This window comes from Scyliorhinus torazame, chromosome 8, assembly GCF_047496885.1.
Source record: "Scyliorhinus torazame isolate Kashiwa2021f chromosome 8, sScyTor2.1, whole genome shotgun sequence".
NCBI lineage: Eukaryota > Metazoa > Chordata > Chondrichthyes > Carcharhiniformes > Scyliorhinidae > Scyliorhinus > Scyliorhinus torazame.
In genome coordinates, this window is record NC_092714.1 from 41,371,121 (window position 1) to 41,384,781 (window position 13,661).

The 13,661-nt window shown below is 47.4% G+C and overlaps 1 protein-coding gene across 1 annotated transcript in view; it reads right to left on the reverse strand.

The window, feature by feature from the left end:
* The window catches only part of urb1 (URB1 ribosome biogenesis homolog), a 167,105-nt gene that overhangs the window by 22,248 nt on the left and 131,196 nt on the right, over positions 1-13,661 (reverse strand). The window contains exon 32 of the mRNA XM_072513439.1: positions 12,672-12,783. Coding sequence (XP_072369540.1) covers positions 12,672-12,783 — 112 coding nt within the window. The remainder of the gene's footprint in view (positions 1-12,671; positions 12,784-13,661) is intronic.

Genomic DNA, 13,661 nt, shown 5'->3' on the forward strand with positions numbered 1-13,661 from the left:
TGCCATGAAAAGACGATCTCTTGATCATTTCGTGAATTCAGAATTATAAATGTTCTCAGTAGTGACTTTAACCTGATGTGCTTCTGTTAAAGGTTTTGTTTTTAAGTCTTATGGGTGTTAAAAGGAAAGCTTAAAGGATTACTTAGAGTTGTAGTTTTTGGGGGTTGTATTTGAATTAATGGTTGCTAAGATGTTCACTATGTTTTAAAAAGGTTAACTTGAGTTCATAGAATAAACATTAGTTGAAACATATAAAATTATGAAGGGAATAGATAGGATAGATGCGGGCAGGTTGTTTCCACTGGTCGGGGAAAGCAGAACTCGGGGGCATAGTCTCAAAATAAGGGGAAGTAGATTTAAGACCGAGTTTAGGAGGAACTTCTTCACCCAAAGGGTTGTGAATCTCTGGAATTCCTTGCCCAGTGAAGCAGTTGAGGCTCCTTCTTTAAATGTTTTTAAGAAAAAGATAGATACCTTTCTAAAGAATAAAGGGATTCGGGGATATGGTGTACGGGCCGGATAGTGGAGCTGAGTCCACAAAGATCAGCCATGATCTCATTAAATGGCGGAGCAGGCTCGAGGGGCCAGATGGCCGACTCCTGTTCCTAGTTCTTATGTTTTGCTTTAAAAAATACTTATCCGACTTCCGGGTGCGGCGATGACCAGCTAAGTCGCACGTTTCGGCAGCTCCCGGTGGAACGGACTTTTGGGCTCTTGATAGGAGCCCCAGCGGCAATTTTAACGGCTAAAAACACTGTGCGGTAAACCAGAAGGGAATCCCCCCGGACACGTATGGAAAAGGGTGAGGAAAGCGGCCGGATTGCGGAGGATCCTCTAGAACAGCGGCAAGGAAGGCAAGCTCAAAGCAAGATGGCGTCGGAAGGGGGCCGTTTGGTACGGGGCCCGGACCAACAAGAGTTCCTGCGGCGCTGTGTGGAAGAACTGAAAAAGGAGATGAAGAAGGAGCTGCTGGCCCCGATATTACAGGCGATTGAAGGGCTAAAGGAGGAGCAAAAGACCCAGGAGCAGGAGCTTCGGGTCGTGAAGGCAAAGGCTGCTGAAAATGAAGACGAAATACAGGGCCTGGTGGTGAAGACAGAGTTGCACGAGGCACAGCACAAAAGGTGTGGAAAGGCTGGAGGTGCTGGAGAATAACTCGAGGAGGAAGAATTTAAGGGTTCTGGGTCTTCCCGAAGGCGCAGAGGGGGCGGACGTCAGGGCATATGTGAGCACGATGCTTCATTCGCTAATGGGATCGGAGGCCCCGGCGAGCCCTTTGGAGGTGGAGGGGGCTTATCGAGTTATGGCGCAAAGACCGAGGGCTGGAGAAATACCTCGAGCTATAGTGGTGAGGTTCCTCCGCTACAATGACAGAGAGATGGTCCTCAGATGGGCGAAGAAAACCCGGAGCTGTAGGTGGGAGAACGTGGTGATCCGCGTATACCAGGATTGGAGTGCGGAGGTGGCGAGAAGGAGGGCAAGTTTTAATCGAGCTAAGGCGGTGCTTCACAAAAAGGTCAAATTCGGAATGTTGCAGCCGGCAAGACTGTGGGTCACACACCAAGGGAAGCACCACTACTTTGAGACGGCAGAAGAGGCGTGGACATTTATTGTGGACGAGAAGCTGGAATAGGCGGGCGAGGAAAAGAACGTTTGGGACAAAGTGGTGGGGTGATTATGTGGGGTGAGGGGGGGAAAAAGGGGGAGGGGATGATTTTTCAAGTTGTTAATCTTGCGACCCTGTAACTTTTCTCTCTTCCCCATGTGTGTGTGTGTGGGGGGGGGGGGGGGGGGGGGGGGATGAGGAACTGTGGGCGCCGGTTATTAGGGGCGGGGCCAAATGGGAAACGCGGGCTTTGTTCCCGCGCTATGGTAATTATGGCGGGAATAGGGACGCACGAAGGAGGGGGCCTCGCACAGTGGGGGCCGAGGACAAGGGGGGGAAGCCGAGGTCAGCCAGAGTTTGCTGACTTCTGGGAGCAACATGGGGGTGCAACTACGCTAGAAAGGGATCTAGCCGAGGGGGGGGGGTTAACTGGGTTGCTGCTGCTAAGGAGAAGGGGGAGCTGGTATGGGGTGGGGTGGTCGAGGCTGGAGGGCGCCGTCGGGGGGATATACGGGTATGTGGGAACTGGGTGAGGAGCTGGGTTAAAAAAGGGGATGGCTAGTCGACAAGGGGGGGGGGGGGTAAAGAGCCCCCCAACCTGGCTGATCACGTGGAACGTGAGAGGGCTGAACGGGCCGATTAAAAGGGCACGGATACTCGCACACCAAAAGAAATTAAAGGCAGATGTGGTTATGTTGCAGGAGACGCATCTGAAACTGACAGACCAGGTCAGACTACGTAAAGGATGGGTGGAGCAGGTGTTTCATTCGGGTTTAGATGCGAAGAACAGGGGGGTGGCTATTTTAGTGGGGAAACGAGTACTGTTTGAGGCAAAGACCATAGTGGCGGACAGTGGGGGTAGATGCGTGATGGTGAGTGGCAGATTGCAAGGGGAGGCGGTAGTTCTGGTGAACGTATATGCCCCGAACTGGGATGATGCAAATTTTATGAGGCGTATGTTGGGACGTATCCCGGACCTGGAGGCGGGAAAGTTGGTAATGGGGGGAGACTTTAATACGGTGCTGGACCCAGGGCTGGACAGATCGAGGTCCAGGACTGGGAGGAGGCCGGCAGCGGCTAGGGAGCTCAAAGACTTCATGGAGCAGATGGGAGGAGTAGACCCCTGGAGATTTAGTAGGCCTAGGAGTAAGGAGTTCTCGTTTTTCTCCTATGTCCACAAAGTATACTCACGGATAGACTTTTTTGTTTTGGGAAGGGCACTGATTCCGAAGGTGACAGGGACGGAATACACGGCCATAGCTATCTCGGACCACGCTCCACATTGGGTGGGCCTGGCGGTAGGAGAGGAAAAAGAACAGCACCCACTCTGGAGAATGGATATGGGATTATTGGCGGATGAGGGGGTATGTTTAAGGGTGAGGGGGTGTATTGAAAGGTACTTGGAGCTGAATGACAATGGGGAGGTTCAGGTGGGAGTGGTCTGGGAGGCGTTGAAGGCAGTGGTTAGAGGGGAACTGATATCCATCAGGGCATATAAAGGAAAGCAGGAGGGTAAGGAAAGGGAGCGGTTGCTGAAAGAACTTTTGAGGGTGGACAGGCAATATGCGGAGGCACCTGAGGAGGGACTGTACAGGGAAAGACAAAGGCTACACGTAGAATTTGACCTGTTGACCACGGGTAATGCAGAGGCACAATGGAGGAGGGCACAGGGTGTACAGTATGAATATGGAGAGAAGGCGAGTCGGTTACTGGCCCACCAACTGAGGAAGAGGGGAGCAGCGAGGGAGATAGGGGGGGTGAGAGATGAGGAGGGAGAGATGGAACGGGGAGCGGAGAGAGTGAACGGGCTGTTCAAGGCATTCTATGAAAGGTTATATAAGGCTCAGCCCCCGGAAGGGAAGGAGAGAATGATGTGCTTCTTGGATCAGCTGGAATTCCCTAAGGTGGAGCAGGAGAGGGCGGGATTGGGAGCACAGATTGAGATGGAGGAGGTAGTGAAAGGGATTGGGAGCATGCAGGCGGGGAAGGCCCCGGGACCAGACGGATTCCCGGTGGAATTTTATAGGAAGTATATGGACTTGTTGGCCCCGCTTTTGACGAGAACCTTTAATGAGGCTAGGGAAAGGGGGCAGCTGCCCCTGACTATGTCGGAGGCAACGATATCGCTCCTTTTAAAGAAGGAAAAAGACCCGCTGCAATGCGGGTCCTACAGGCCCATTTCCCTTTTAAATGTAGATGCTAAGATTCTGGCGAAGGTGATGGCGACGAGGATAGAAGACTGTGTCCCGGGGGTGGTCCATGAGGACCAAACCGGGTTCGTGAAGGGGAGACAGCTGAACACGAACATACGGAGGTTGATAGGGGTAATGATGATGCCCCCGCCAGAGGGGGAGGCGGAGATAGTGGTGGCGATGGATGCCGAGAAAGCATTCGACAGAGTGGAGTGGGATTATCTGTAGGAGGTGGGGAGGAGATTTGGTTTTGGAGAAGGGTATATCGGATGGGTACAGCTGCTGTATAGGGCCCCGGTGGCGAGTGTGGTCACGAATAGACAGAGGTCTGATTACTTCCGTCTTCATAGAGGGACGAGGCAGGGGTGTCCCCTGTCTCCGTTACTGTTTGCATTGGCGATTGAGCCCCTGGCCATAGCACTGAGGGATTCCAGGAAGTGGAGGGGAGTGCTTAGGGGAGGAGAAGAACACCGGGTATCTTTGTATGCAGATGATTTACTGCTGTATGTTGCAGACCCAGTAGAGATGATGCCAGAGATAATGCAGATACTTAGGGAGTTTGGGGATTTTTCGGGGTACAAATTGAACATGGGGAAAAGTGAGTTGTTTGTGGTGCATCCGGGGGAGCAGAGCAGTGGAATAGATGATTTACCGCTGAGGAAGGTAACAAGAGATTTCCGGTACTTAGGAATTCAGATAGCCAGGAATTGGGGAACCTTACACCGGCTTAATTTAACAAGATTGGTGGAACAGATGGAGGAGGATTTCAAGAGATGGGACATGGCGTCCCTGTCACTGGCAGGTAGGGTGCAGGCGGTTAAAATGGTAGTCCTCCCGAGATTCCTCTTTGTGTTTCAGTGCCTCCCGGTGATGGTCACGAAGGCTTTTGAATTGAGAAAGGTGTTATGAGTTTTGTGTGGGCCGGGAAGACCCCGAGAGTGAGGAGGGGGTTCTTGCAGCGTAGTAGGGATAGAGGGGGGCTGACACTACCGAGCCTAAGTGAGTATTACTGGGCCGCCAATATCTCAATGGTGTGTAAGTGGATGGGAAAAGGGGAGGGAGTGGCGTGGAAGAGATTGGAGATGGCGTCCTGTAAGGGGACCAGCCTACAAGCAATGGTGACGGCGCCGTTGCCGTTCTCCCCGAAGAAATACACCACAAGCCCAGTGGTGGTGGCAATATTAAAAATTTGGGGGCAGTGGAGACGGCATAGGGGAAGGACGGGAGCTTCGGTGCGGTCCCCGATAAGAAATAACCATAGGTTTGTCCCGGGGAGAATGGGTGGGGGATTTGGAGCATGGCAAAGAGCTGGGGTAGTGCAACTGAGGGATCTGTTCGTAGATGGGACGTTTGCGAGTCTGGGAGCGCTGACGGAAAAATATGGGTTGCCCCAAGGCAATGCATTTCGGTATATGCAGCTAAGGGCTTTTGCGAGGCAACAGGTGAGGGAATTCCCGCAGCTCCCGACGCAGGAGGTGCAGGATAGAGTGATCTCAGAGACATGGGTGGGGGATGGTAGGGTGTCGGACATATACAGGGAAATGAGGGACGAGGGGGAGATCATGGTAGATGAGCTGAAAGGGAAATGGGAAGAAGAGCTGGGGGAAGAGATTGAGGAGGGGCTGTGGGCTGATGCCCTACGTAGGGTAAACCCGTCGTCCTCGTGTGCCAGGCTAAGCCTGATACAATTCAAGGTTCTACACAGGGCGCATATGACTGGAGCACGGCTCAGTAAATTTTTTGGGGTAGAGGATAGGTGTGGGAGATGCTCGAGAAGCCCACCGAACCACACCCACATGTTCTGTTCATGTCCGGCACTACAGGGGTTCTGGGTGGGGGTGGCGAAGGTGCTTTCGAAGGTGGTGGGGGTCCGGGTCGAGCCAGGCTGGGGGTTGGCTATATTCGGGGTTGCAGAAGAGCCGGGAGTGCAGGAGGCGAAAGAGGCTGATGTTTTGGCCTTTGCGTCCCTAGTAGCCCGGCGAAGGATATTGCTTATGTGGAAGGAAGCCAAACCCCCGGGCGTGGAGACCTGGATAAATGACATGGTAGGGTTCATAAAACTAGAACAGATAAAGTTCGCATTAAGGGGTTCAGCAAGGGTTCACCAGGCGGTGGCAACTGTTCATTGACTACCTCACAGAACAATAGAGGGAATGGGAAGGTAACAGCAGCAACCCAGGGGGGAGAGGGGGTTGGGGGGGGGAGGACTCGGGCGGGTTCTCAGGGATGTCTCTGTATATGTATAGATATTTGTACTAGGTAATGTATATTGGACTGTTGGATTGTATTTTTGGAGAATAATTATTTTTGATAAGGCAGTTGCCATTTAGTTTTTTGTTTATATATTATTTATTTATTTGTTAAAAACAGGCCACTGTTATTTATATTGCTTTATTGTTGTTAAAAAGGAAAAACTTTGTACTGTTATGTTTGGCCAAAAAATCTGAAAATATATTTTTTTTAAAACTTATCCATTTCTGCTGTACCACACCTGTAGAGTGGGCCGTGTGCTCCCCATACCACAATCTAGTAAAAGTTGTGGGTCAGGTGAACTCCATTTTACACTTTGGGGTTCTCTAAAACCCTGGCCCATAACAAATTCTGTATCCGCTTTTGTCTTCTGTAAACAAAAATAATCTTATTTTCCTGTCTGGAACTTAATGGACATTCAATTAAGATCAGAAAATTAATTGTCTGAATCTTCAGAGATTAATGACAACCTCCATACAGCTGTGTTAAAATTTGAAATCTGATTTAATTTCAAATTACATAGTACAAAATTCTATCTGGTATGAGACAGATTGTAATTAATCATAGGTGACTCAGCTATAATTTAAAAATACCAGTTACCAGAATGGCAACAGGGATGAGGGATTTCAATTATGTGGAGAGATTAGAAAAGCTGTGAATTTTTTTGGTATTAGAGAAGGGACGATTAAGGCTAGATTTAATAGAGGTGCTCAAAATTTTGATGTGTTTTGACAGGGTACATAGGTCAGGAGGATCGGTAACCAGAGGACAAAGATTTAAGACAATTGGCAAAAGAATAATATATTTTCATGCAGTGAGTCACTAGGGTCTGGTACGCACTGACTGATGGAATGGTGGAAGCAGGCTCAAAAATAACTTCCAAAGGAGAATTGGATGAATACTTGGAAGGCAGCTATATTGAATAGCTCTTTCAAAAATCCGGCACAGGGACAATTGTCTGAATGAACTCCTGTGCCGCATGATTCTACAATGCCAGCAGGTTCCTGAAACTTACTCTGTCATCACAGAATTAGTTGAGATTGAGAGGTTGTAAACTTACTGGTCAGACGTACCCCCCACCTTTCCAGAGCAGAAGAAATGTGGAACAGATTCGCACCAAATGCAGTGAATGGAAGAAGGTGACTTGAATATGGAAGCCATGGAGTTGAAGTATATGTACGGACATAGAAGACCAAATACTCAATGGAACATGGTGCTAGCCCAGCGTCATTGAAAGCAGGAAAGGGTATCCGTAAAATGGAATTGGTAAAGTTCAAACAATACTGATTATAGATTGCTAATGTAACATTATTGGTTAGTTATCTTCAGGCCAGGAAAAGGTTTCAAGAGTTTTACCTATAGGCACTTGAGGTTAAAAGAGAACCCTTTGACATTGCAAAGTATATATCATCTGTTGAAGGACAGGCTTGGTGGACCACATGGGCTTTTTGATTCATATTTTCTTATGTTCCATCGTTCCCTAAAAGCTTACATCAGTAGACAATGGAACAACAAATGGAGCACAAGTATCAGGCAATAACCAACTCAAACAAGAGAAAATCCAACCATCGCCCTATGATATTCAATGGCGTTATCATCGCTGAATCCCCCATTATTAACATCCTAGGGGTTTTCATTTACCAAAAATTAAATTGGGCTATCCATAAAAATATTGTGGCTACAAGAGGTCAGAATCTGGGAATTCTGTGTGAATAACTTACCTCCTGGCTTACAAAAGCCTGTCCACCATCTACAAGGTAAAAGTCAGAGGCGTGATGGAACAGTCTCCACTTGCCTGGATGAGTGCAGCTCCAACAACACTCAAGATGCTTGACACCATCCAGGACAAAGAATACTGCTTAAATAGCTCCCAATCCCCATCTTTAACATTCCACCCTTCCACCACCGACACACAATGGCATTTGCATTATCTACAAGATGAACTGCAGCGTTCCACAAAGACTCCTTTGACAGCATTTTCCAAACCTGCAACTGCTAACACCCAAGACAAGCGCAGCAGATACAGAAGAACACCACCATCTGCAAGTTCCCCTTCAAGCCACACACCTTCCTGACTTGGAACTATATCATTGTTCCTCCTGGAACCTGCTTCCTACTAGCACTGTGAGTATACCTACACCACACGGACTGTTCAAGGAAACGGCTCACCATTGCCTTCTTAAAGGCAATTAGGGATGAGCAATAAATGCTGACCTAGACAGGGAGGGCCACATCCCGTGAAATAAAAAATTGTCAAGCATGTTAATTCAATATTAATTGTATGCAGATGATGTACATCAACTGGGCATTCACTGAGTCTCTATAATTGGACACAGACTAAAAACCATGACTGTTGGGTTCGAAGGTCTAAACTTGTACATGGGATCAGAGGACTTAGGAGCAGCAGTAAACTATTCAACCTTCCAGCCTGCCCGCCGTTCATTAAGATCATGGCTGACCTGATTGTGGTGTCAACTCCACTTGCCTGTTGTATCCCCCATAACACTCGACTCCCTTGTCCATCACAAATCTGTCCAACTCAGCTGTCAAATTCAATAATCCAGTCTCCCACTACTTTGAGGAAGAGAACTCCAGAGACTAACGATCCTCAGAGAAAATAAATTCTCCTAATCTCGGTTTTAAAAGGGAGACCTCTTTCCAATTTTTAAACCTTGTCCCTAATTCTGGTCTCCCTCACAAGATAGGATAGAAACTAGGATGATATTTCCTCAAGTAATTGCCCATCACCTGCATACAATTAATATTGAATTAACATGCATGACAATTTTTTTATTTAACGTGATGTTGGCCTCCATCCAGGTCAGCATTTATTGCCCATCCAATGGGTCAGGCTGGAAGGTCGAATAGTTTACTGCTGCTCCTAAAGTCCTATGATCCCATGTACAAGTTTAGACCTTCAAACTCAACAGCCATGGGTTTTAGACTGTCTACTTATAGGAGCTCAATGAATGCCCAGTTAATGCCCAATTCCTCAAGTGTCATATGTCTCCACAAGATGACCCCTCATTCTTCTAAAACCCATTAGTTACAGGCCCAAGCCGATCAATCTTTTTTCAGAAGATAAGCCCTTAATGGCTGACCTGACTGTGGTCAAAGGCTAACGGGCTGGTTTAGCTCAGTGGGCTGGACAGCTGGTTTGTAATGCAGAACAAGGCCAGCAGAGCGGGTTCAATTCCCATACCAGCTTTACCGAACAGGTGCCGGAATGTGGCGACGGGGAGCTTTTCACAGTAACTTCATACTTGTGACAATAAAAGATTATTATTATTATAATGCCAGGAATGATCAAGTGCACCTACTCTGAATTGCTTCCAATGCAATTATCCTTTTTCAAATAAAGAGTCCAAAGCTGTGCACAGTATTCCAGATCGGGTCTCTAATTCTCCTTGCAATAAGCACTAACATTCCATTTGTCCTTCTTAATCACTTCACGTACCTGTGTACTAACATTTTATCACTCATGTACAGGACACCAGCAACCCTCTATACCACCGACCATTTACTGCTTTTCTATTCTTCCTGCCAAAGTGAACAAGTTTACATTTTCCCATATTATACATCACCTGCCAAGTTTTTTCCCCACTAACTTAACCTATCCATGTCCCTTTGTAGACTCTCTGCCTCCTCTTGAGAACCTACTTCCTTACCTAGCTTGGTGTTATCTGCAAATATAGCTACCTTACATTAGATTTCCTCATCCAAATCATTCATAAAGATCATAAATTTTCGACGCATCAAAATTTTTTGTGACATTCCACTAGTTACAGCTTACCAACCCTGAAAATAATCCATTCATCCCTAATCTTTGCTTTGTGTTACCTAACCGATCCTCTATCCACGTTAACATGTTACTCCTTCCATCACAAGCTTCTGTTGTGTAGCAAGCTTTGATCTAACAGCTTATCAAATGCCTTTTGAAAATGTAAGTACATCTCATCCACGGGTTCCCCCTTGTCGAAATTTTTCAATAAACTTAACAATTTCTCTTTCACAAATCTCATGTTGACTCTGCAAGATCCCAATTTGATTTTCTTCATAACGCATTTGAGCAATTTCCCGATGACAGGCATTAGGCTAAGCGATCTACTGATTCCTGTTTTCTGGCTCTTTTCTTTCTTGAACAAAGGTACTACATTTTTTGTGTGTAACCCTGTAAATAAATATTATGAAAGTGTGCAAAGCTTGGCTCCAATCCATTCCTTTACTAATTCACTTTTTGAAGTAGAAGGAATGGCACAGCACATGGTAAGCTTACGAAGCAGAGATTAACCTGCCTGAGTGAACAGTCTTATATTTTGCTGAATTTAGTCACTATAGACAACAAAATAAATACAGAACTGCTGCACAAATAGTTTTTCTTCAGGCAACGGGCTTTGTTCCAACATCTGCCAACCACATTTTGGCAAAATGATTTCCAAATCACGCAAATGTTCTTTTAGCCACTAACATTTAGCTTTCTGATTTAGCCTCCATAAATCAGAACGCCACAGTGATCTTTATCGTTCATGTTAAGCTAAAAATACTGAAGGAAAATTTATTATTTTCTGATATTTTAATAGTTCCCATTATGTGTCATGTTATGTACTACCGACCTGGCTGCGCGAGAAACCTGCCAGTCACACTGCCACCAAATTTGAACGTGTGAGTGCTCTGACAGTGTCCCATCGGAGACCCTCATCCCTCACAAAATACAGTTCATTTCAACAGTCAGCAATTCAACTGACAGTCAGATCATTTTCCCCTCAAAGCCCGATCATACTATTCACCTAAAGGCTACTGACCTGAACGGGGCTACAACCAAGTGCCAAATGAGGAGAATGAGGAGATTGATTAAAGTATTTAAATTTATTAAACAAACGTCAACATAATTCCATAAATATTGCAAGCACACCCAAGTGACCCCTTTCTTGTGCATCTAAATTAATGCAGATCTGAAATAACAACAGAAAGTGCTGGGAAAACGCAGCAGATCTGGCAGTATCTGCAGAGAGAGAGTGGAACAGAGTTTATGGGCAGTAACTTCCAAGCTCACTGGTGTTGGATGTGGGGGAGGCTGGGAGTACCACAAAGATGTGCCGGGGAACTCCTCTCGGAACTTCAAAGGTAAGGGTTTGCATGGCAACTGGCCTGAAGTGCAAACCTCCTCTGGACAATTGCCCTGTGCTGGGAATCATCCGAAAACGTGATTTAAATCGCAAACGTCTGAGGGTTCCAGCTGTGTTAGACAAAGAGTTATCCAGAAAATGTTTGAAGAATTCATACCGCGCCTCCCTCCGCAACAATATTCCTCTCCCCGCCCCCGATGTCTGATGTCTCTAAAACTCTACTGATGTCCGCCTCCCCATCCCTGTCAACATGAGTCGGACCGTTAAACTTTCCTGGCTTACGACAGCTAGTGCCGTAAATAGGGGCCATGTTGGTGACATCAATCTCTCCCGGACTTCAACGCTGGGCTTCAGAAATACCCGCGCTGCCTGGATCCCACCTTGCCTGATTCGGAAGGTGAGGTAAGACAGACATATTAGAAATTTTGTAAAATAAAACGGAGTGGTAATTCGAAGTTGATTGCCATTCCGAAGAAGTTATGGCCCAATGTTTCGAGTTTTTGGAACTGAACAGGAGACGTTTTGGTCTTGGAACATTAACTTTGTCTCTGTGCAGATGCTGCCAGACCAGGTGAGTTTTACTTTGTGGTTTTTTAAAAATGTCTTTCTCAGCAGCCTCCTATTATGCTTACATGGTGCAACCCCTGTGACTTCAGCTGAGCTGGGGGCGGGCTGCTTGTTCCCCTGATCCAACAGATGAGATGTCTCTGCTGGAGGTTCTCTGGGTTTTGGAGACTGTGAGGGCCGGCCAATAAGGTCTGCCTCACCCTTCATCTGTGTTGGGGCAGAATCAGGCATCATGGCAGGAGGCAGCATGTGGGGCCGTCTCTGTTGGAGAAGACGGGGTCACTCTTTCCATGTCACGGTACTCATCTTGGAGATTGACTCCTCCAATCTCTCTGCAATGTTCTGCACTGCCTCTGGAAATTCCGACAGAAGCACAGACATTTCCAAATGTTGTTTCTTTGTGTGAATTACCCCATATGCTAAACACTTGTGACCAACTGGGCAGAGTTTGAAGTGTTACGCTGCCGTCCCCCTGACGGGAACTCTTCAGTGCCTCGAGTCTAACACCTACACCTGCCCAAGGGCTTCGTTTCTCAACATGGACAACCTCGGACACACTGAAGCGAGTATATCTGTTCTGGTGCAGGATGTGCATGATTTGTGTAACTGTGCATCCTCAAAGTGTTCACCCCGCCCCCGCCCGAAAAACGGCGCCAGTGAATACGGCAGCCGGCATCGGGGTGGGATTCGCGCTGCCCCCCGGGGATTCTCCGACCCGGTGGGGGGGTTGGAGAATCCCGCTGAATATCTTCCCATGCTTAGATTAAATAAAGATGACACAAAATACCATTTCTAAATTCTCCCTTAATTCGAAAGCAGAAAGCGAATCAACATGGATCAGCCATTTTGGGTCTTAAAATGGGCACAATATCACATCATGAATCAGGTTGTAATAGATATCAGAAAGTTGAAAGCACTATTTTCACAAACCTGGTTTTAGCATCAGTTGAGCAACTTTAGCAATGTAAAGTGCCAAGCAAAAAGTGAGCCTGGTATTAAGTTGTCGGATACCATTTTTCATCACATCCAATAGATACAGTAGCTAGATGACAGAAAGAAAAGGGAAGTCACACATCATTAGAACTTTCACAGAAACACAGAAAATACAATGCAGAAGAGGCCCATCGAGCCTGGACTGACGCATAAAAGACACCTAACCTGCCTACTTAATCCCATTTGCCAGCACTTGGCCCATAGCCTTGAATCTTATGACTTTAAATAAATAAATTGGAGCATTGGATGCTGGTGCTTGGTTGAATGCTGGAGGGAGTAGTGGGGGGTGGCCAGAAGGTGGGCTGTGGGGTCGGGGTGGACGGTATGCAACACCATTACCGCAGCCGGCAAGTCAGCCATGCGGCTGCACATGCCGCTGACAGCCAGCTGTAAACCTGGTGCCCTGGGTCATATAGGTGACCCATCCTGGGACACCCACCTGGGTGCCCTCTGGCCCCAGCAGACCCATCAGCTGTATGGGCGATCCAGCGCAACCTGTTCCAGCTTTTCAGCAGCGAACAGTGTGTGTGTCGGGGGTGTATTGTTTAAATGTGGCTGCAGCTCAACAGCCCTGCTTGTGTCCATCACGGACCCGGCGATTCCCGCACTGTTTTTTGTGGGTTTTGCTGGCGTTCCACACGCCGCCAGGGCTTAACGACATTTGGTTTCTCTCTGTGGAGAAGGTTGGCGCACATAATAATAATAATCTTTATTAGTGTCACAAGTCGGCTTACATTAACTGCAATGAGGTTACTGTGAAAATCCTCCAGTTGCCACACTCCCGCGCCTGTTCGGGTACGCTGAGGGAGAATTCAGAATGCTCAATTCACTAACAAGCGCGTCTTTTGGGACTTGTGGGAGGAAACCGGAGCACCCGGAGGAACCCCACATAGACATGGAGAGAACGTGCAGACTCCGCACAGACAG